The sequence below is a fragment of the Emys orbicularis genome, chromosome 9 (genome assembly GCF_028017835.1).
Source record: "Emys orbicularis isolate rEmyOrb1 chromosome 9, rEmyOrb1.hap1, whole genome shotgun sequence".
Taxonomy (NCBI): domain Eukaryota; kingdom Metazoa; phylum Chordata; order Testudines; family Emydidae; genus Emys; species Emys orbicularis.
The window spans coordinates 4,003,421-4,027,866 of NC_088691.1; the positions used below are offsets into that span (position 1 = coordinate 4,003,421).

General features: G+C 41.9%; 1 protein-coding gene across 1 annotated transcript in view; it reads right to left on the reverse strand.

The window, feature by feature from the left end:
• GPC4 (glypican 4) overlaps nt 1-24,446 on the reverse strand; it is a 105,791-nt gene that overhangs the window by 3,520 nt on the left and 77,825 nt on the right. Inside the window, exons 4-7 of the mRNA XM_065410961.1 lie at nt 10,596-10,761; nt 1,964-2,094; nt 1,162-1,308; nt 482-618 (exon numbers count right to left, since the gene is read on the reverse strand). Coding sequence (XP_065267033.1) covers nt 482-618; nt 1,162-1,308; nt 1,964-2,094; nt 10,596-10,761 — 581 coding nt within the window. The remainder of the gene's footprint in view (nt 1-481; nt 619-1,161; nt 1,309-1,963; nt 2,095-10,595; nt 10,762-24,446) is intronic.

Below are 24,446 nucleotides of genomic sequence, written 5' to 3' on the forward strand. Positions count from 1 at the left end.
CATGATCCTTGGAACCTGTATGAACAGCAGGAATCTAGAGGTCAGCCAGATGCGAAGCAGGGTGGTCCTGGGAGTAGGGCATTACCCTAAGACTTGAGACACCTGGGTTCAATTGCCATCTCTGCCACAGACTTTGCGTGACCCTGGTCAAGTCACTTGGGTACAAAAAAATTTTTAAAGCAACTCGGATGCTTAAATCTTATTGACTTTCAGTGGGGCTAAGTTGCTAAGGAAATTTTGAAAACATTTCCCTCAGAGAGACCGTGCCTCAGCTGCCAGCTATAAAATGGCACCACCCTACCTCACAGGAGATTGTGAAGATAAATACATTCAAGAGTGAGAGGCGCTCCAATACTCTGGCGACAGCACCACATAAGACCCTGATCTAGATAAATAGCCAACCCACAACCAGACAGGCTCTGAAGGTCTGAATTACAAGGTCAGACACGAAGGAAGTTAGCTCAGTTAAACTTATCCAGACCTGCTCTTGGCACTTCCGTTCCAACACTCATCCTCAATGACACGCCCGGCAGCCATCTTCTCATCATTACAGATGTTGCCAGGGAGAGAGGACCAAAACTTTTTGGCTTGCTTCAGTTTTTCCTTCACATCAGTAACCTATTTTAAAAAGGGAACACAATATAGAACATCAACGTGAACCAAATTTATTTCTCAGAAGTAAAGCTGAAAATGAATTTGTATCACAAGAGACGGTTTTAGGCCAGATCCCGAGCTGGTGCAAATCAATTGAGTTTAATCAGAATCAATGGCCTCTGGGGAGTTTTTAAATGCAAAATTAAAAACAGATTTTCAAACACTACATTATTCATATGTGAAACCACTAATAGAGGCATTTACCTGAAATACAAGCGCTGAGCTAGCTCATGTCTAGAGTGGTAAGTAGATTACACCCTTTAAAGAGTATAAGAAAGTTGCAAGTTTCCTCAACTACTTTTAAAAAGACTATCAGGTTATGGACTGGCAAAGATACAGACTGGGGCGCATGCCCGCACGCCCCCACCCTCAATTTACTTGAGCCGCTCACCTACACAACCTGCCTTTTAAGCTCTCCAAAGCCAGCTGCGAGGGTGACAAAGCAAAATATGTTTATTCTGAACAGCCCTTGTTCTGTATCAGTGAGACAGGTCAATAGGCACTCACCAGTCTATCCAAACTCGTGCCAGCAGCTGTAGTTGGCCGCTCCTCCGGGTTGTAGGGTCTAAAGCGAGCACTGAAGCCACTTTCAGAGACTGAGCGAGAGGCCCGGCCCTGCGTCAGCGTTTTAGGCTGTCCACATCCTTGGAAAACCTAGGTGATTTGATTAAGTCGCTTTAGAGGACGGCTTTCACACCAGACATTTACCACCCCTCAGTATTCCTATCCAAACACCGTTTACCAAATATTCCTTCCCCAGACAGAGATGATAAAACAGCACTAAAATACACTTGAATTGCAGCTAAGGCCTGGGTCTATGCTACAGTTAGGTCAACGTAAGGCAGCTTACATTGACCTAACTCTGTAAACGTCTACACCAAAATGTAGCTCCACTCGATGTAACTAACCCACTACCCCGACGTAATAACTCCACCTCCACGAGAGGCGTGGACCTTAGGTCGACGTAGTTAGGTCGAGGCAGTGCCAGTATAGACACTGCGTTGCTTACATCGACTACTGTTGCCTTTCAGAAGCTGTCCCACAATGCCCCATGCTGACAGTTAATTCGGTGCAAGCGCTCCTGGGGAGGCCGCGCACCCGCCAACACATGGAGCATAGCGTGGAGATGCAAAAGCGATTTAATGACTGCAATGGCTGTGCGTCGACGTAACTTAGGTCGACTTAACTCTGTAGTGTAGACTTGCTCTAAGACAGTTATTTTAATAGGAGTAGATAAATGTAAATAGTGGAGGAATAAAAACAGAATTTTCTTTTTAGCTTTTTTCTTTTTAAAGTGCTGATGATGTACCTTTTGAGACACTTGCACGCTGTTCTCCTGCATGTTCATGATTGCATCCGAAATTTTCACATCGATTGGGTCCATGACTGACTCAATATTAAAAGGACCCTCTAGCCTCTCAGCCACCATCAACATAGAATCTAATACAGAAAAAGAGATGTTAAGTGTTTTAATGGAGGGACTTCAAATATGGCACAAGTGCATAGAGCAGACTAGGTTTACTTTGCTTTAAGCAGCCCACTTAAAACCTACTCCAAAGTGAAGGAAAATCTCATATACATTTCTCAGGTATCTTTAGTGTAACACTCTTAATAAAGCAACCGTTAGTTGCATTTTGAAACTTCAAATGAACGTTTTGCTCTCTGTCACGAAATCTTTTATAACAGGTATCACTTGACTCGGTTCGTCAACTGCTGTCAAGGATTAGAGACCCACCCTGTCTGACAAAGCAGAAGGCCTAGGCAAGGACAACAGGCCACTCCACATAAGTGCAAAAATTAGCCATTGAAATTCTACTGCTGCATGGTAGGCGTCTTTAAAAAAAGATGTTCTACTTCTGGGTTTTAGTTATTCCAGCTAGTAAACAGACTGAGATGGAAGCTTGTTGGACCAGTTACACTAAACCTGTATACAGCAAAAACTATGTTTAATGAGGGAGAATAAACATCACAATTTCCCTCAATTCAGTCAGCAAATAGCCATTAGAACTAATCTACTTATAGAGAGGAGATTACAAGTACTTCTATTTTAAACAGGGCTCCATTGTATCTTTTTAAAACATCTCCACAGTTAAGACAGAAAGAAAAATATCAGCTTCTTTATATTTACTATGAATGAAGATAGCAAAGGAGATGGTGATTAAAATCTACAGCACTAAAGTTTGTAATTTTTTTTTATATTCGAGAGAACTTTTCACATCTGAAAAAAAAATCAAAAGTTATACTCAATAGCGTTATGCAGACAGCACAAGTTGAACAGTGAAACTGCATGAGACCATCACTAAAGGCTTTAGACTAAAAATTAACTTTGACATTTCACTGATGAGTGAGGAGATGGAAGAGACCTATGGCAACCATCAACCCCGTTTTCCTCCCACTCCAGGATCATTCCCTGCTGTACATTTACTAGTCAAATGTAGCACTAAATGTGCCAAGCTATGGGGCTTCCACCACTTCCTTTGGGAATATTATTAGCAAGAAACTTTTCGTAATGTTCAGTTTGAATGTTCTCTTTAATTCCTCCTGTAACAGGTATGCCCTATTATACTATTCTTAATTACTAATCTCCCTTCTTGGTGTTTACTCCATTCAAATATTAGAAGATGTGTTACCTAACTGTTATCTCCTAGCCAAGCTAAACTATAGTTAACTCCCTCCTCATTTTGTCAGCATACAGCTACAAACTTGTAATTTTTCAATTGTTTTGGGTTTTTAATTCTCATGATCCTAAAGTCTGGGTCATGCAGGAGGTCAGATTACATGGTAATCATAATGGTCCCTTCGGGCCGTAAAAATCTGTGAATGGGTTCCCTCTTAACTCTGATGATGTGCCTGTTCAGCTCCAGGAAGTGGAAATGGGCGTTTCTCAGTCAAAGAACTCAAATCTGCTGAATTCAAGTATTTTCCTTGATACTCATTCCCCCATCAGAAGTGGAAAATTCCTGTGGATTTATACTGGTGGATGCATGTTTATAAAGAGACTCCATTTATCACAGATTTATTTTTGGCTTTGCCCTTACGCTCAATTAATTTTCAACTAAATTAAAATATGCCAATAAAAATGCAAACTACAATTAAGCTATCTGTACATTTAAAAACACCAGTGTACCGTATGCAGCAGCATACTTATCAGATAAACCCACTTATTAAAAATGCAAATAAATATTTAAAAGTATTTTCTGCGGGCCGGCTGACTGATCAGGCATTAGCTAGAACATCTCAAGAATTATCGAAAAAAAGATTACAATACTTCAGAGTGCATAATTAATTTAGACCACAATTAACACCAACCTTGAGAATCATGGCATCATTGAGTATATGCTCTCTCTCTCAATTAAGCCAAGATGCCAATATTTAAGAATCAAAATCTGATGAAAGCTACAATCTACAGGAACCACACTAGCACAAACAGAAGCAGCATTAATGACAGAGCTGCTGCAACGGTGTGGCTGGAATTTAGCCATCAGGGACTACAAACAGGTCTCCACTAAATGCATATATGTATATATATAGTAGTAACAAATGAAATAAAGAGTCTTAGACTGTATTGTGGTGGCCTCCAATAAAGTGATGCTTCAAATCTCTGAGTAATGACCGCTAGCATGAATATACCATTGTGCCAGAGGAGAGAGAAATGCTTTTGATGTGCTAGCAAATAGAGACTTTTGTAAACAAGTGGAGCACAACTTAAATGTGTTCATCACTGTCAAAGCTTTTGGGGGTTTTCACGTGCATAAAGAACATCCCATCATAGTTTGGAGGAAGCCGCTCATTTCAAATAAAAATATTATGAATAGACAGATAATAAACACACAAAATGTATAGTTTTTAACAAGAAAATCTTCCATTTTGTAACTACTTAATACCCCGAGTGGCCAGGAAAGGCCCCAGATCAATAAAGTGTTTGTGAAAGACTGAAAGGAAACATAAACCCTAATTCTTCTGGCTGTTTGGCGTCTTTGTAAACTTTGAGCTGGGCCGGCCATACACAAGAGCATGGGAATGTAGAGCGAATTGGGGTCTTTGTTACTCATGGTGCCATGGCGTTACATGTATCACAGCTAAGGAATGCAGTCTCTGCTTTGACTGCTGATATAGAAAATGCATTCGGCCTCCAGCAGAGCTGCCAAAGCTGGCTATAAAAGATAAGGAAAGTAATAATTGGCCTTGGAGAATATATTCAACTGTAGCTCTTCAGCAGCAGTGATGGCTGCTGACAAGAAGCACTAAATGAAAATAAACTTTCATTAAAAAAAGAACAAGAAAAAAAGTGCATTTAGGCCACAGTTTTTATTTGGGGGATATCCGACTGGCTCCTACCTCCTGCCAGGAGTTGGCTGGTGTACCCGCCAGCAATCATAACTAACAGTAAAGTCCCTCTGGCAGCAACATTTGACATTAATAAGGTTGGCTAAGATTCAAGCTAATGTTAGCACTGCTACACTATGTGATGGGGAGCAAGTTGCACCTAAGCATAATTTATGGTTTTATGCAATAGGCCTCCTGAAAAAGTTTCTCCCAAAGTTTCAGGTTCAAAATAATTGATATTTGTATAAATGACTGCAAGGTGGTTCAGAGAGCCTGATCTGTCTCACAAAACGTTTGGCATAATGCAAAATTTACTCCAGCTCTATTCATTTGTTATGAACGCACTGAGGACAACAAAGAATTTTGGGAAGACAGAAGTGGGTTTGAAAAATATATAGTTCCATCCCTTGAAGAGCATTTTCCTCCTGCATACATTTGTCCTCGCGTCTGGCATTGAGACGATCCTCAGCAACAAAGCAACTCGATCTCACTAAGGAAAGCAATTCTTGTGCATTGTGCCACCAATAATCAGCAACCCACATCTTCAGCTTCAGGGTCTAACTTGGAGAACAAAAAGGCAGTTTTCAGACTTAACCCCAAGATTTGATTTAAGGGCAGGGAAACCTTGACCATTCATTAACAGCAATCATTTAAAAAAGGAACAAATTCCTTTCACACAAAATAGCAGAGAGATGTATATGGAGACTGAATTCTACAATCTTAGAGTAGATTAAACCCCTGTGAAAAAATCATGAAAAGGCACTGGAGATTAACATTGTTCATTCATATGGGGTTTTTCCAATAGCTCATTTGAAACAAAGTATGCCCTGTATAACTGTGTCAAGAACACATTTCAAAACTGGTGACATTATTTATAGTTAATTAGCAGCGGGGATGACAATTAAAACATTATTGAACGTGTTACAACTTTTGCATGGTGCTTTACAGACATAAAAGAGAAAAATTCTCTGCCTTGAAGAGTTTACAAATCTCAGGCCCCGATCCTGTACAGACTTACATACATGCTACACTTAAGTCACTTAGTCTCCTCATGCACTTGAAGTGAAGCATGTGGAATTTTTTTTTTTTTTTTTTTTTTTAGAAACTTCTACAGAAAGCACATCTTAATGTTTTCAATTCCTATATTCAAGGCAAAAATAAGCAAACAATGTAAAAAAGTAACTAGCTCACAGTGTGGCCAGCAAATATTTATTTGCAAGTGCAGCACTGAATACCTACGTAACGAGTGGGCAGGTGACATTCTGGGGAGAAAACATTTAGAGAATTATATCACATTTCCTCCTGGGAAATGTTTACTTATTTTGTCTTGTTTAATAATCTTCATTTTTGTACGCAATTACTGAACATCGCTGTGTAGATGGCTTTCCCCAAGTTTCATTTTCAGTTGCATACAACCTGCAGCAATTAGCTGCTTATTCTTTTGTCTGCTTTCTAGCATTATGCCTTCCCTTTCATGGGATTCCTCTTTTCTACTTGGACTAGACCTTTACAAGTCTTCCACTCTTTAAGCCATTGCAGCTACTACTGGGGCTGAAATACTTAATATTCACATCTGTGTGAGCGCGTGTGAAAGTCAGTATTCTAGAGGATCTCTTGAAAGCCTAATTTAGTGCTGCACTTTCAAACAGTGTTAAAGTGGTAATTAGCTCCCTCCATGGAATGAGCAGGCAAAATTTTCATCTGAAAATATTATGCACACGCATTGTTAACGTAGACAAGTTACACGTGTGTGCGTGTGTTTGTGTGTGTATCAAACGCTAGCTTAAAATATGGTAATTATCAGCAATTCCTTTTTTTAAACACGTGCAATTTAAAGAGTGGAAAACCTTTACTAGCCAAATACTTTTTTAAAACGTTCTCTTACTGCATGTAAATGCACCACTGTCTGGTCAATGGCACTCAAGCACCAGTTGTGCGCTTCAGCACACTTTGCACGAAGAGAGAGGGCTGCTCCTGAAGGATCCATTTACAGACGCATCAAGACTCCTTTAAAACATTTTCTTCACCTTATTCTTAAGTATCATCACTTACTGAGCACCCCAAAACATGCCAGGCACCTCAGAGAGAGAGAATTTGGTCCCACTCCAGACTGAACATTAAAATGTCAAACTCAAGCTTGGGATCACTACTAGCAAGGTTGATAAACAAGAGGGAGGAGAAAGGAACAGGAGGGACTGGGTAACAGTAATACCTTTGCATAGTTACCAAGTAAGGCATGTGCACATTTTAATGGGCCTAGTCTGAAGCTCCTGTCGTTAACAGAGACTAACGAATACCTCACCTTCACCACCCCGCTATTCCGACAGACTTCATGGCAGAACTAAAGCTTTAGGAGTGATAAGAGTGTGGTGTAAAATGGCTTAATGAACTGGCTTGAGGATGGTACCCCAAGTTAAAGGGACAGCATGGAGAAAGGCATATGCACATATTGCAGAGAGAAAGAGATCAAGGGGCACTGAGGGTGCTGGGAAAACAGACCAGGTCAAACACAAGAGAGGCTGCATGGGAAAGGGCCTTGGAGGCAAAGACAAAGGGCCAGTTTATCAGTGTCACTCCATTGACATGGCTAGTGTTAGGCCAATTTACACCAGCTGAGGATCTGGCCCAAGCTATTTTACCGTGACACACAACGTGACCGACAGCCAGAAAAATGACTCAAAATCCGGGGGACAAGGAGGACAAGGCTGTGACAACAGGCCAGAGAGGCTATTCTACCAGCAGCAATCTGAATGAAATGGAGAGGAAGCAGCTTAGAGTCAAACATATCAGAGATGGGGAGGTTGCAGAAGCTGGCTTGAGTCAGTGTGTGGATGGTTGACTTAGCAGCAAGGATAGATAGAAAGTGAGATGGGGCTTGGGCACATCATGTACACGGACTGGAGGCCAAAAGGATGGCAGTGGTTCCTGGAGGAAGGCGTGATTGCCAGTATCCCCGACAGCAGAAGGTCAAGGGAGATGAGGATGGAACCAAGGGCTTGAGCCTGAGCCAGGAAAAGATGACTTGAGACTGGTAAAGAATGGTTTCCATGCAGCGGAGAGGGTGGAAGCCAGTCTGGTGTGGATCCAGCGGTGGGGTCTGAATCCTTATCTCCTCAAGGTTTCAATGGCACCCTCTGGTCTCGGGTTCTCATGTTTTAAGCATCCTGTATATGCCCGACTAACAAAATGTCAAAGGCCTGGTCTACACCTAAAACTAGCTATGTCGCTCTGTGGAATGAAAAACTCACACCCTGGAGAGAGACAGTAAGGCCAACCAAAGCTCCAGTACAGATGCTGCTAGGCTGGCAGAAGATTTCTTCCACTGATCCAGCTACTAGTTCTTGAGGGGGCAGATTAACTACAGTGACTTCAGAAGCTGTGAGATATTGTAGGATCGGTACCTCGCTCCATTGATCTGAGAGCGAACTCAGAGCGATGATCACGGAGTTACATTCTGCACAGACCCTACAATTCCTAACCATTTCCAAAGTGAATCTAAGGTTCTACACTTCAGACACATGAACTGTTTCCATGCTCTCAATCACATCTGCATCCACTAGTGTGCATCTGTGACTTGCTGGCAATGCATTTGGCTGTAATGTGAGGATTCCCACGGTTAGAAGCTAACTTTGGAACTTTGTCCTCTTGTTAGAGCTTTTCTTCCTCGTATTTAAAGAGCTTTGGTATATTCTTACAGACCTTATAGTATTTTTTTTAAAAATCTGTTGCATTTATTGTGTAGGTAGAGAAAGGAAAAGCAGGTGCAAAACACACTATTACAGAGGATGTTTAATGCCAGTTCTTGTCAAACCTGGTCATTCATTTATCCCAACCTCTGCAATTTCATATGTTATAAAAGCACAAGTATTATATCATTTTCTTGTGCCAGAGTTAATTTAGGAGACATTGGAAAGAAGAGGAATAAATGGTCAGTTTTCACAATGGAGAGATGTAAATAGCAGGGTCCCCCAAGGATCCATACTGGGACCAGTGCTGTTCTACATATTCATAAATAATCTGGAAAAGGGGTTAAGCAGCGAAGTGGCAAAATTTGCAGATGACACAAAATTACTCGAGATCGTTAAATCCAAAGCCGACTGACAAGAGTCACAAAGGGATCTCACCAAACTGGATGACTGATCAATAAAATGGCAGATGAAATTTAAAGGTTGATATGTGCAAAGTAATGCACGTTGGGAAAAAAAATCCCAACTATACATCCAATATGATGGGGTCTAAATTAGCTGTTACCACTCAAGAAAGAGAACTTGACGCCACTATGGGTGGTTCTCTGAAAACATCTACTCAATGTGCAGCAGCAGTCAAAAAAGCAAACACAATGTTAGGAACCATTAGGGAAGGGAAAGATTAGGGAAGGGACAGAAAATATCCTAATGCCACTACATAAATCCATGGGATGCTCACACCTTGAATACTGCATGTGCTTCTGACGACCCCATCCCAAAAAAGATATATTAGAATTGGGAAAAGTACAGAGAAGGGCAACAAAAATTATTAGGGGTATGGAACAGCTTCCATATGAGGAGAAATTAAAAAGACTGAGAGACAACTAAGGGGGGATATGATAGAGGTCTATAAAATCATGACTGGTGTGGAGAAAGTCAAGAAGGAAGTGTTATTTACCCCTCCAAATAACACAAGAACCAAGGGTCACCCAATTAAATTAATAGGCAGCAGGTTTAAAAGAAACAAAAGGAAGTATTTCTTCACACAACACACAGCAAATCTGTGGAATTCATTTCCAGGGGACCTTGTGAAGACCAAAAGTATAACTGGGATACAACTCTATGCTCCAGGTGTCCTAAGCCTCCAACTGCCAGAAGCTGGGACTGGACAACAGTGGATGGATCACTCAAAGTGCCCTGTTTTGTTCATTCCCTCTGAAGGATAGTGGGCTAGATGGACCACTGTGGCTGTTCTTTTGTTAAACAGATGAAAGAGCTGCAAGGTTGTAATAGCAGAGCAATGTGTGATACCAGTGAAAGGTCAGCAGTGTAAGACGTGTGTGTCTTGGGGCAGAGAGTCTTAAGAGGTAGCAAACCTCTATCACAGACAATCCCCATTACTTCAGTGGAGAATTCTCTGAGGACATTAGACACTTGACTTTCACTTTCTTGGATACTGTGTTGGGTTCAGGCTACCCACCTACAAAGCAAATAGAAGAATGTGTAGAATTGTGATGGTCCAGAGATGAAGTGCTAGCCAGATGAAATGTGTGTGCCATATGTGCACCTTTTTTTTTTTTTTTAACCTACCATTATTAAAAAGGTTGGCCTATTTCAGTAACCTTCAAGAGACATAAAAGACACAATAAAACACAGTTTTGCTTTAAGGAGGTTACTTGTATGCTGTAGGTCAAATTTATTCTGAAAATCATATGATCTGGAGACTGGTTTTGATACAGACACATGGAGGGTCATGAGGTAAAAGATCCGTGTTGGCACCTAGCAGAGCCACTGAAAGGAATATAAAGATTTCTGCACTTAGATAAGAAGCAAGGAGCATCTTCGGTACCACACGCAAATGCAGTGCAAATGGGAACTCGCCATGCCAGACACATACTTACACGCACAGTTATAATCCAATTATCTCACCTATAAAGTTATTCCACTCGGTGTCCAGATCCCCTTGATTGGCTAAACAGCCTCTCATGACATTAAAGCAGTAGTTGTAACACGGCCTCACAGTAACTAGGCCTCGACAATATGGACAGTACATCATCTTCAGCAGCGCTCGCTCACCCTGAGGTGTTGGGTTTACCTTTAAAAAGAAAAAGGGGGAAGGAGAAGAAAATTACATGTCAGTCACAAAAGAAAAAAAAACACACATCTACAACAACGCGGGAAAGAACACTGATGAAAAGGAGCAGAAATACCAGTCGGCTATGGCTTCTAGCTGTTCGGTAGTTCTACCTGGAACATAGCATGATGGCAGACAATATATTTATTCACACACACACACACACACACTTACCCACCATGTTGGGTGTGCATGGCTCTTTGCAGGACAAGACAGAGTGATGGGTCGCTTCCCTGCATACCTTAGTCTAAACTGGATACCACATCTAAACATGTTATATTTAGGTTGCAAAGACAAACACTCTAAAGTTAGGAAATGCCAGATTTATGGTTGCTCAGGCAACCTTAATTCCGTCCCCTTGTGCCTCTCTCCTGTGCACTGAAGGAGGCAGGAGTCCTGTGGGAAAGATAGCATGTGATCATGTAAGGAAGGACTATCATAATGAATATGCACATACCTAACTTCAGCTACAAACTACAAACAATGCAACCTCTGCTGAAAATAATGTCAGAGCTTCTTGGTTGCAGCAGTCTTCCAAAACAATGGAAAGTATTAGGCAACCTAAGTAGAGCGGCCCTATAATTAAGGCTCCGTGTTTGTCACAGAGTCACGGATTCCGTGATTTTCTGTGACTTGTGCAGCTGGCCCAGGAACCGCCTGAGCAGCTCAGGCAGCCCCCGGGTCAGTCGCACTGGCTGCTGCTGGGGCAGTCTCGGGCCCCCTCACCTCCCAGCAGCAGGAGTTTGGGTGTGGTGGGGGGGATCAGGGCTTGGGGCCGCTGTTTACCTGGGGGGGCTCCTCTCCCTCAGCTCCCCATGCCGCCTCTGCCCGCAGCCAGGCACTGCCCCCGCAGCTCCCATTGGCTTGGGACGGAGCAGAGGCGGCACATGGAGCTAGGGCCGCTGCTTCCCAGGAGCTAGGTAAGGAGCCTGCACCAGCCCCACCAACCCCCGACCCCAGCACCCACGCCCCCATCCCCAGCACCTGCGGTGCCCCCCAAATCCCCCTTACCCCCCCCAGTTTTAGTCAGGGAGGGGTATTTTTAGTAAAAGTCATGGACAGGTCACGGGCCCGTGAATTTTTGTTTACTGTCCATGACTTTTACTACAAATACCCGTGACTAAAACGTAACCTCACCTAGAATTAACCAGCAAGGAACGCCATTAACACAGGCAGAAGGTTAATGCTGCTCCTTCCCTCCAGCTGGTGCTGTTTTCATTTCTACTCTTCCGTGAGCACCACTGGGGTTGGCTCTCTCTGGCAGCCTCACCCTTTTACCTCATTCCAACCTTCGAACACAACAGCTCTACGACAGATACCTCGGGTTAGTTTAGATCTAGTACCTATCTATGTTAAATAATAGGCCTACTCTCTCCTGGAGCCATCCCTCTTTGAATGAGGTTTGCAGCTACACATTTTTCAATAGCGCACGGCAGAGATAAGAGGGGATGAATCTTCAAACTAACTCATCCCAGGTTTTTCCACTTATGTTCATCCAAACGGAGCTCTCTGAAGTAGGCGATGGTAATCCCAGATATCCTTTACAGTTCTGTTTTCAAAAATGACTCATGATCATTCACATTTTAGTCACTCCTCTTTGGCAAAGTTTCAGATCATTACATGACACAATTTTCATATATAAAGCAAGTCTTAAAAGCCGTGATCAAGAAGTACATTACCATGATGTATGTATTCCAATGGAGTTGTATGGTTAAGTGCTACACACCAAACCGAGAATATATCTCTAAGAATAAATAAGCATTGATTAACCAGGTGAATTATGTAGATGGAAAAACAAAGCAAGATCAGATTAATACATTTGCACTACAGGATCCTTCACTGCCCGTACAAAGAACACTAACGGAGTATTATCCAGGAAAAGATTGGATTATTATTTTTTTCACCCAGGAGTGAACATTACATACATTGGAAGAGGAATGTAGTGGTTAGAAGTGGCATAACCAGTATCAGCTTCTGGAGGACTGGTGGGGGGGGGGTAGAAAGGGGGGGCTCAGAAAACAGAACAGAGAAGAAATTGTTTATTGTTGTTTATTTAAACCCTGGCACCATTGGAAGTGACCAGTCTAAATCTCTATGCCTGAAATAGATACGACAGCATGTAGGAATAGGAAAATTTATCTGTGCCTTACCTGACATTTTTCCTTTTTGGAGTAATGAGGTGCACAGATTGATGACACTAGATTTCTGCCCTATGAAGCATTGGATGCAGACCAGACAGTCAATCAGCAGGAGGAGAGTTTTGGCTCCATGTCTGATGATAGCCTAAGAAATCTCTAAACACTCCATATCAGTAAGGAAAATTAAGCCTTAAGACTAAACAGAGCAAATCTCCTGCTGAGCAAGGAATTTGATGAACAACCAAACTGTCAGTGCCAATTAATAATCCCATCATTTTTCCCAATTAGCAGCCCATTCAGGGTAGGTTGGCTCTGTGGATCTCATGACTCCAAGAAAGAAAATTTTCAGGTAAGGCAGGGATAACTTTTCCTATTCTTATTCATAAGGTCTACAGAGCTGTGACATTGGGATTTACATAGCAGTGTCCGCTGTGGGGAGGAACGGGGGAACCATACACAGTTGCATACCGATGCAAAAAGGGGGTTATCCTTTCCTAATAGTTACTGGGATCCTACAGTGAGGAGCACCCCTCTCTGGAAAGCAGAAGCAAATGCCTGCACATCCAACTTGGAGAATATGGAGAACATATGAACAGATGGCCAGGTGGCTGCTTTACACATTTACTCATATGACGCATACGATCTTTCTACCCATGAAGTTGCCCCAGCTCAGAGAGCGCCCCTTATTTTGGAAGATGGAGTTGAAAGTAATGAAACACCTTCAGGAGTGGTTCAAATGGAGAGCCTGTAATGGCATTGGGAACCAGGTTAAGTTCCCAGGAAAGAACTCTGTGCACTTCAGAAGGATGTAGCAGAGATGCTGCTGGCAAAAAAACAAAACACACGCTAGACATCTGCGCAAGAGGAAACGCACTACTTTCCCACTGCATTAAGAATGCTGGACACAGCAGCAACTTGACCTTTAAGTGTCTGAATTGCCAGGCCCAGCCTGAGTCCATCTTGAAGAAATTCGAGAATCCATGGTACTGATGTAGACATAGGGTGAGGCCTTTGTCCCGATACTAATGGGCCTTTGAATATACGCTTAATAGATTTCTTTCTGGAAGCTAAAAGTATGGACATTCCCTCTTCTGAACACTCTCTTTGGATTAAGATGCTCCGTTCCAGAGCAAGGCTCAGACGGACTGGATTCTAATACATGATTCTTAATGGTTTTCATGTCAGAAAGAGAAGACTGAGATGATGCTGGTCAGGACTTGACTGTCTGTAGGACCTGTGTGTGATCAACATCTCCCCTAGTAAGAAACGCTGAGTCCCTGACCACCTGGAAAAAGTAGCCAAATTTATCTACGACAGTGATAAATGGGGTAGAAAGAAAAATGTTGTGCCACGAGACCTCTTCTTCCATACCGGGGCTGCTGTCCCTCTCCTCCCTCCAAAGCCATCTGCTGGGGGGGTGAGGGAGGGGGAGGAAAGAGGAGGGGGTGGAGTCAAGGTGGTAATGGGAACCTACAACAGACAGGCAAACAATAACTAGGACATGGTGACCAACAGTGAGATCCCGATACTTTCCTCGTCTTTTCAGCATGATGGAAAACGTCTATCCCAGGGTGCATGAGGAGGGATATACATTATCCTCATGCATGCATATATAGCTTGTCTGGAGCATTTGTAGTCCTCATAACCCATAAGCATAGTTTACAATACTCTGAATACTCTGGCCTGAAAGAGTCTATTTTCTGGGTAGGTCTTTTAGTATAGTTTACTATATGAGTCTCTGAGCACTGACCTCCCCTCCCTCCCCTAAGGAGGAAATATTTCCTTTGTGGGGTAGGAGTGGGAGGTGGTGTATGCACACCTACAAGAATCTGCACAGGTCTATAGCCACGTCTTCCATCCTGCAATCCGGGCAAGTGAGCAGGGGAACTCAGCGCTGATTATTATCCCCCAGGCCGCACTCCATGAAGGAGAGCAGAGGAACCAGGACCTGAGGGTTACACCTGCACTCCACAGATGCACCTGTCTCGAGCTAAACAGATTTTATCCTTTGTGCTTCTCAGAGGAATCTCCTGAATCAGACTCTTCAGAAGACAAAAAGTAAGGATCTGTCAGAGAGCGCGACACAATATTGGCAGGTGTTGGATGCACAGCACAAACAGGGTTCTTCAGATGCCTCTTCTGCACTTATGGACAACTGGTGGTCTCCAGGGGGACTGACTTGTATACAGTCCCCACCCAGAAGACTTCCTCCCTCCACCCTTGAGAAACTCTGATAAAGGCCCAGATTTCACAAGGTATTTGGGAGGGTTCTGCCTAAGTCATTTTCAAAAAGGATTTAGGTACTTCACAATCAAAATCCCATTGACTGTCAGAATGATTTTGGCTTCCAAGTGCCTAAATCCCTTCTAAAAATAAGACTTGGACATTGTAATGATAATGCAGAAACCCCAAATACCTTATAAAATCTGGGCCTTAGTCTAATTTGGCAGAGCAGAATGCAAAGAGAGATTGGCAGAAAAACAAAAACTCGGTTTTGATGCTTCAAAATATCTAGACTTAAAGATTTAGCATGAGAAGACTATCTTCCACAAGAAAGCTGTGTCTTGGGCAAGCAGCGGTGCCTCAAAGAAGAGCCAGTCTATACACTGGGAAGTGCTAGAGCAATAGGGAAGAACCAGATCCGATGATTTATGGTAGGAAAACTAAGAACAGGCAACAGTAAAGGTGTCATCTGCTAGCCAGATGGTTTCTACTTCCATAAAAAAAGTTCTTCTGAGGAGAACTCAAATTCCCCTTCTCTGGGTTTGGGAAGTTAAACATCACCAAGTTCAGTTTTTCGTTTGGCAAAGAATTCCTTGTTTCATTCCGTTCAGGGGTAAGCACCAGTACCATCTCACTGCCTGTCAAAGGTCGGTCACAAGATACCATTAAGTCTCAAACCACTTACAAACCTCTTTCCTTCAAGACTGCATTTCATCTGTTTCAGTACCGACGTCTGAGAGTTCTTGCACTTCCCAATTCACCACTCGAGCGCCATGTGGCGGCGATATGAATTTGACTGCCGTTCTCACACACACTTCACTTGATCTCATTTCTCTCTTGATGTTTCGTGTGTTTGGTGGATTTTTGCATACAGCTTTCCACTTTTGAGCAGAAGACTCAGTAGAATAGAAGTCAACACACTTTTGCATCCTTCCTTCCATATCTTCGCAAACAGTAGGCCTGACTAATATAGAAGGGAGGAGATCTGTTTAACTTGTGAAAACCAGCACAAAAACAGTGCTATATTTAAACCTCAACCCGTAGTGATCTCTATGGAAGTCACGACAAAGCAGTTACTCACCTTCTCGTAACTGTTGTTCTTCAAGATGTGTTGTTCATGTCCATTCCGATCAGGTGAGTGCACGCCGCGTGCACGCCAGCCGGAAGATTTTTCCCTTAGCAGCGTACGTAGGGTCGGCCTGGGTGCCCCTGGAGTCGCGCCTTCATGGTGCCCAATATAGTGCCCTGCTGACCCCCCACCCCTTCAGTTCCTTCTTGGCAGCCGCTCCGACAGAGGGGTAAGGAGGGTGGGTATTGGAGGCGCGACTCCAGGGGGAGCCCACGCCGACCCTATGGATGCTGCTAAGGGAAAAATCTTCCGGCTGGCGTTCACACACCTGATTGGCATGGACATGAACAAGCACTTGAAAAAGAAGATGATATTACAGAACTATCAGATGAGAGATTGCTTTTAGAGTTGCCACTACAGGGGTGTGGGTGGGGGTAGAATCTGTCTATCCAAATTCTGGCATTTTGTTACCTTTTGAAAGTGTAAAGAAACAAGCAGGGATAATTTATAAGAGACTGTTAGGATGGAGATTTTAAATAATTACCCCTCATTGCCACAACAACAAATGCTTAACTGCTGGGTATTGCTGCAAAGAAAAGCTTATCAAACTGCTGGCAAAAGGCCAGTACCAAGTCCAGCCCAACAGTCCAGTCTATGGATCTGTCAATAGGATGTGCCAAATGCTGTCGTGGCAATTCTTCACAAGCTTTTAATGCTCACTCTGCAATGCCAGGTGCAAGCCCCTAAAACACAATTGTATGTAACAGTAAACCCAGATATTCTGTGCTGAGTCTGTGTTTATCTTGGAAAGAAACTCCAGTTCATTCAAACTCTGCTCCAGAGTGACCCTCAAAACCAAATAATCCCCTTTCTAATAAAACTGAGTCCCAAAGAAATCTTTATTTGCTGAAGAGGATTTCCTTTAGTCGATCTGAGCTCAGGTGGTACATTGTGCTGCATACACTTTGTAAAAGCTGACAATAGGAGTCAATCCACTCCAAGCCCTTTCCTTTCTCCCGTGAAATTTATTTACTCTCTTATGCTGTTTCATGCCACAACAGCAACCCGTCGCACTGTGGTTTCAGCATGTAAATTACAATTTGTCCTGTCTCTACACTTTATCAAATGTGAGGATTTAAAGTTAACAACCGATGTGTCTTGTCACCCATCTAAGCATTGGTCACAAGCTTGCTTCTTGCAAACTGATTCTCTCTCACTCACACACACACTTGACAAGTAAACAATTCTTCAACTACTCAAAAACATTTAATCTGTTCTCTGTATCAACACTAGGGTGGATAAATTAATGTTTGTTTGTTTTTTGGGGGTGGTGGTGTTTAAACCGATGTCTTTTTAAGACCATTAAAAAAAATTAAACACTTATTTATACATTGCTAGTTTCTTTCTTTCTGCTTTATAGTCTTAAATTGCTAAAGCAGGTATTTTGTATTTGCTTCTTTAATTTATTGCCTAATTATTAGTGAAATTTCTGATTTTACATGGAGATTTCTTCTGCTAAGAAGCTTCACATTAAAATGCTCACCTAGGCTGGAAAGAGACAAGCATTAACACCCTTACTGTGAGAACACCACAACTCAAACACAAAGCTGATAGGCAAATAGCCCACGCTAGATTTGCAACCAACACCACCTTCTGATAGATTGAGCTTCTAGAAGTCAAGAAAGCTAAAATTCTTCAACCAGGCTATACTACTCCATCAGGGCTTGCAGTTTGAAGCCTTTGGGACTTGTGATTTATCACTTAAATGCTTTTGAAAAATCTAGCCTTTAGGTGGCTAAATATGGTGTTAGCAACCTAACTTTATGGCCTGTGTATTTTTAAAAAAGGGTCCCAATCTACATCACCTTGCATTCTTAACACTGAAACAATTGTCTTTTGTACTGACCTTCGTCACTTTTATACTGACTTTCGTCACAATAAAGATACAGTTTTAGTCCTGATGTTGTAAACACTTATGCACATGCGTCACTTTAACACAAGTAATCCCACTTGAGTCAAGCACGTATGTCGCTTTACTCACATAATGTGATTGTTTGCAGGATCAAGACCTTATTTTTCAATATTTTGTTTTTTACCTATAGCAGTTTTGTAAAATTCATAAGACACCCTACCCGTCGTAGCATTTTAAAAAACCAAACGGCATTTATAATTCAGTTCATTATAAATTCTAATCTAAAATTTTAATTGCCCAAATTTTCATATTGGCTTTAGACAACTTCAATCTGATTTAAGTCAATTTAAATCACTCCACTTTGTTAGTCATACTGAATAGCACTTTACTCAGCAAGTAGTCTCAATGCAACTACTTGCAGAGTAAGATACTATTCAATAGGGAGTAAGAGTTGAAGAATCTGACCCTACACAAATCTGTAAGAAAGTTAAAAAGGACAGTGTAATATGAAGCAGATTTTTAACAAATTCTCTTATCTGGTATTAACACCTCGTTTTATAAAAATGACAGGATTTTAAAAAACTTTCCACAGTAATGCTGATTGTTTTCTTTTTGGATTTCATTTAAACCTGTGCAGGGAGAATAGATGTCAGTTAAATCTTCAGTTGCTTCTCACAGAGCTGCCATTCTGGGGGCAGATACCGCAGGAGAACATTTAAAAACAAACATTTTAAAATAAATCCAATGAAAATATTGCACTTAATCTTCAGGGTTCCTCAACCAGCTCTTTTACAAAAACTAAATTTGGCCTCCCATTAAATTATGAACTACTCTGAGAAAAGTTGGGAAAGTGAAACACCTTTCTCTACGAAATGAATAGCTGTTTTGTTAAAAAAAAAAAAAAAAATAATCATGAAATTAAGTTATACAAACTCCAAACCCATTTTGTTTAAAGTAGAATCCAACAGCCATTACTTATGCAAGCAGGCAAAAAATAAGATGTTCTTCATTTTGTAAACAGGAACGTGGTTTCACTTTTACAATTTTTCCTCTTCCCAGTGCGTAGCGTATAGTGCCACTGTCCTGTCAAACGTCGGTCCCAAAGTTAAGTACATTACGAAAAGAGAAGATTGAGATGTTTCCATTTAAAAAAAAATTCCAGTAAAAGTATTTTGGAATTAAACCTTCCTTTGCAATATTTAACTAACACCACTGTCCCGGGTAGTACAGTAGTTACAAAGGAAGCTGACTTCATTGCAGGTTTCAGACCCCTGGGGTCTGGTGCAGCTATAGAAGTTTAAGGAATTACTTTGCATCTCCTCATCATTTTTTGCCTGTGATGAGGTTTTGTGTAGTTTTTTGAGGTTACACTCACCAACATGGAAATGACTGTTCAATACTGCACATCAGGCCCAATTCCCTACCTATAGGGTTCCATTTTCTATGCAGGCAGATGTCAAACTGACAGAGAAATAGCAGAACTCCTGAGATTCAACACATTATTTGTTCTACCCACCTAGTTTAGTATTATTTCATCCTATCTTAATGGACAGTTAGCTTGATATGCCTCCATCGTCTTAGCCTGCCTCACATAAAACTATACAAGTCAAGCCAAGGTATTTTTTGTTTAATGGTAATCATGTGATGTGAGCAAGTGAGGCTAGAAAATTTGATCGTGTGCATCCCCTCCTCTCCCCGCTTTAATTTCTGGCAACTACTGATGGAACCCGAGAATCCATGTGAAAGCAGATCAGAGCTCATAACTCAGATTCAGAATACGAAGCAGATGCCATTTCAGCAAATGCTTCTGACCGGCTAGAAAAGGGAATCTCTCCACAGAGATGAAATTATTCCATTAATGCTTTTGCAAACCTATAAGGAAAGCCAACGCCTACTTCTTGATCCACTAAAATAGAACATCATTGTTCTGGATGATGTTTTCTTCAACAACAACAAAGCATTCTTTTAAATAAATACTCCCCCACGTCTTATTACAGTGACTAAACAATATTCCCTTTTAATTTCATCACGAGCAATTAGCGCTTTAAAATAGAATTCTGCTTTAGAGACGAAGCTTAACATTTGCCTCCTGTTTGCCCATTGGAGAGAGAAAACCTGGTCTTCAAAATATCCTCCGTACAAACATAAAAGCGCAATCTAAAGCGAGCCACGTACACGCAGACTCACACGTAGCCTGTTAAATCCGCGATGACTACTGCTACAGCATACTTTGGAAGTTATGCCTCGCATGGTCCCTCAGATGGTCAATAGGGCTGGTACAAGAGGCACAGATGCGACTACATTCTTGGCAGGACCAGTCAGGGTCGTCTTTGATGTGGAGTCCTGGCTTGGTATTGTTTTCTCCATTGATGTTTGCCCTTGGCACACAAGATACAATGCCTCGTGCATGGCTGCCCTCCATTTCGCGCTGTGCCCTTGCGTTGAGACCCTGCCCTTCACAACATCTGCAGATTTCTTCCAGTCCCTTCAGCTGGATTTTCTGGAGCTCAGTTGCCCACGAAGTATCAGCTTTTGCTAGTCTCTTCTAAAAGCAGCCAAGTGACAAGGCCAGACCATTTAATTTCAATTGTGATTTTCACGATGAACGTTTGCTCAGAGATCTCAATGTCCAGTGTATGGTTCTGTCTGTCAAGTCATCTGGGGAGAATAAGTTTTGGACATACTCCCCATAATCCACAGCAGAATCCCAACCAAAGTTACTGGGAGGTCTGCACAAAGGAAGGTATGACCATTCAGTTCCTATTTACTCAGCACCTTTTGATCACATTCAGCATCACAAAGTGGGAAATATGGTCGCCTTTAGCAGCACTTTTATTTCTGCCTTTTCCCATCCTCCTTTCGTGTGTCAATACCTGGTCCACCTTCAGCTGTCAGCAGGGAGAGGGGGAAAAGTACAGCCAGCAAAATGGCTCTTTGGAGCTATATTCATTCCAAACCCTGTATCTGGGGAGGTCAAAGGAGCAGCTGTCTTTCTAAGTGTAGCACTTCACCTCATGGTTCACGGATACCTCATTAGAGACGATGCAGTTTGTGACAGAGGAATTTGGAGGAAGAATCCAGCAAATTATCTACAATGCAAACGGCTAGCACTTTAACAACTATTTCAGACGGATGTTTTAAAAAAAATTTACTCCATGCTACCCCTACACACTTCATTCATGTTATTGCTGCAAGTTACAAAGCCATTCCACCAACAAAGCATTGTGGGAGTTTCTTCTTCACTTGTAATTTCCTTGTATGTATTAGCTGATGTCACAAGGTAGGCATGTCATTTAAAGAAACACTGCGCCCATTCCATACATCTCATCTGGACTTTAAATTCTAATGCAATTTCTGATATAAGATTTTGACCTAAAGTTCTCCACCTACAAATTCAAACTGCTATGTTTTTAAAATAAAACAAACTGGATTTCCTAAGAGCTGAATAAGCCTGTTTCAAGCAACAAAATTGCTTCTAGTGACATATAACTCTTGCTGCTCCAAGAGCACGTACATTTGCAGCTGAAACGTTATATGAGCACATATTCCGTTTTCACAATTCACCACAAGCATTGGAAAGGTCGAATACCATAGTGGCAGGCAAATGCTGAAAAACTGATATATCAATGAAAATTTTCAGAGGGTTTCAGTAGCACCGCTCAGAAAGAGAGTTTACTGCATGTGAACATTCATACAAAAGATACTAATGTACATTTGATCAGCCATTTCTCTTGTAAAACAAATACTGAAAAGCCAAACTAGCAAATTACTAAATGGCTTCTATGATTATCAAGTAAGAAGAAAAACATTTTTTCCACAGGTACAATGTAAAGAAGAGATACTATAAATCAAAAACCTGCCTCAGGATACCATGTCTTTATTGAAGCAACTTCCTAACTCATTTTGAATTCATTGTTAAAAAAAAATAATGGAGAGGGATAGCTTGGATGAAATGTATGCAAGGGTATCACTCAAGTATCTTTTAAAAGGAATTGCGACATATCCAACAGATCAGTTCTTTTAAACTCTTCAGTGTTATTTGTTTAAAGTTTATATTATATTTCTGAACGACACACAGCTGTTTCCCTATTTGAGAGACAACAGAGCAACTTTAAAACCTCACACTGTAACTCTATAGGGAATTCAGCTCTTCGGAGCTCTGCAAACAATGATTTTGGTACCAACGCTCATTCAGCTTTAGCCTCGGGTCTCTAAGGGCACGTCTACACTACCCGCCGGATCAGCGGGTAGTGATCGATCTATCAGGGATCGATTTATCAGGGATTGATTTATCGCATCTAGTGTAGACGCGACAAAATCGATCCCCCGATCGCTCTGCCGTCGACTCCGGAACTCCCACCACGGCGAGAGGTGGAAGCGAAGTCGACGGGGGAGCGGCAGCGGTCGACTTGCCGCCATCCTCACGGCCAGGTAAATCGACCTAAGATACGCCGACTTCAGCTACGCTATTTGCGTAGCTGAAATTGCGTATCTCAGGTCGACCCCTCCGCTAACGTAGACCTAGCCCAATACACCCTCATTTCTGACTCTCGGGGTATGTCTTCACTACTTGCCAGATCGGCAGGGAGCGATCGATCCAGCGGGGATTGATTTATCGCGTCTAGTCTAGACGCGGTAAATCGACCCCCAGCGCTCTCCTGTCGACTCCTGTTCGCCAGCGGCGCGAGAGGCGCAAGCAGAGGCGTCGGGGGAGCGGCAGCAGTCGACTCACCGCGGTGAAGACACCACGGTAAGTCGATCTAAGTACGTCGACTTCAGCTATGTTATTCACGTAGCTGAAGTTGTGTAACTTAGCTCGATCCCCCCCGCCCAGTGTAGACCAGGGCTGAGTCTCTAAAACCATTTTTTGTTTTTCAGTCTTTGGGTTAAACTGACCCCTCATCATGCCAGCATGAACTCAAAACACAGCCGCTGAATTCTCTCTGGTTAACTATCTGTTCATTTGCACAGTGCACGTAACCACTGGTGAAGTGTTAAAATCCCTCTGTGCACTTTGCCCTTGAAGGTAACGTTGCACAAGCAAACTGATAAATAAGCAAAGTATCACGAACCATGCCAAGAAGAGTGGGATAATAGAAAGACATTTAGTACAGCACTGAGTGCGTGTGTCTGTGTGTGTACACACACCATATGTTATTAATTAAGGGAACATTTCTTAAGTTTACGAATTGCAAAATATCAAGTTCTAGTCCTCCTTAGTCACCCACTGCTCTGGCTTATATTTTTTCCCCTCTTCCCTTAAATAAAAAAAAGCCCTTATGGTTAGGGCAGGAAATGTCTGTGTTTGGCAGCAATTTAACCCTGTTGATTTCAATGCTTGTCAAGGGCTCAGTAATAGCCACGTAATTGCATGATGGCCAGATTTTCCTCCCTCAGCTGCTAAGGGGGCTGAGGATAGAGAGGAACATTCCAGTCTTCAAGAGATGATCAAAAGCCTAATTTAATAATTGTTAATAGCCAAACTGGTAAAAATCAACCGCAGAGTAAAACAGCTGCCTACACCTAAAAATGGCTTTTTCCCCTCGGCTAATATTCTTTCTTGCTATTGTTCAGAGCCTATTTAGGGAATTTTGTACTTTAGGCCCAAAGGATGAAATCCTCAGCAGCGACACCCTCGGACTCTACAGGAAGTATCAGCTGCATTTCCTACGTACGGTTTGGAGGTTATTTTATAGTTCCTCTCTTTAAACTGCACGTTACAAACAGGAATGAAACATGCTCCTGTGAAAATGGACACAGTCACTATCTTAGCTATATTAGAGCAGCAGCAGCATGTGGCTTTTCAATGCATTCGGTTCAGGAAAAATGTTTTCACTAATTTTCTTCATTTGTAGCATTTTAGCTTCAAAAATTAATGTATTTGGCCCCTTCCAATGTTACCTCTTTTTTCCCCCACCCAAGACAATCACATTCCAAATTCATGTTTCTTCCTAAGAAAAGATGTGAAAATATATAGAGTATTTAAAAAGTAATCCAGTCCACACTACAGTAAAGGTCTCTTTGCTCTCATCTACAGCACTATGTGGAAGCGAAAACAGCTGGACTTCACAACGGTGATTTTCTCTCATCTGGAGAATTCTCAACTAAACATTTTTCCAATGTATTGGTTACACAAAAAGAGCATAAAGACTATTAATTTCACTACTCTGGCCATTTTTGTTCAGCAAAAATAGAAGAGATTTAACCCTCAGGTATCAAGTTAATTCACATTATGAACAAATGCCCCATCTTCTCTTGAGTTAGTAAAACACTAGGCAAACAACAAAAGTTAATGGAGCAATTA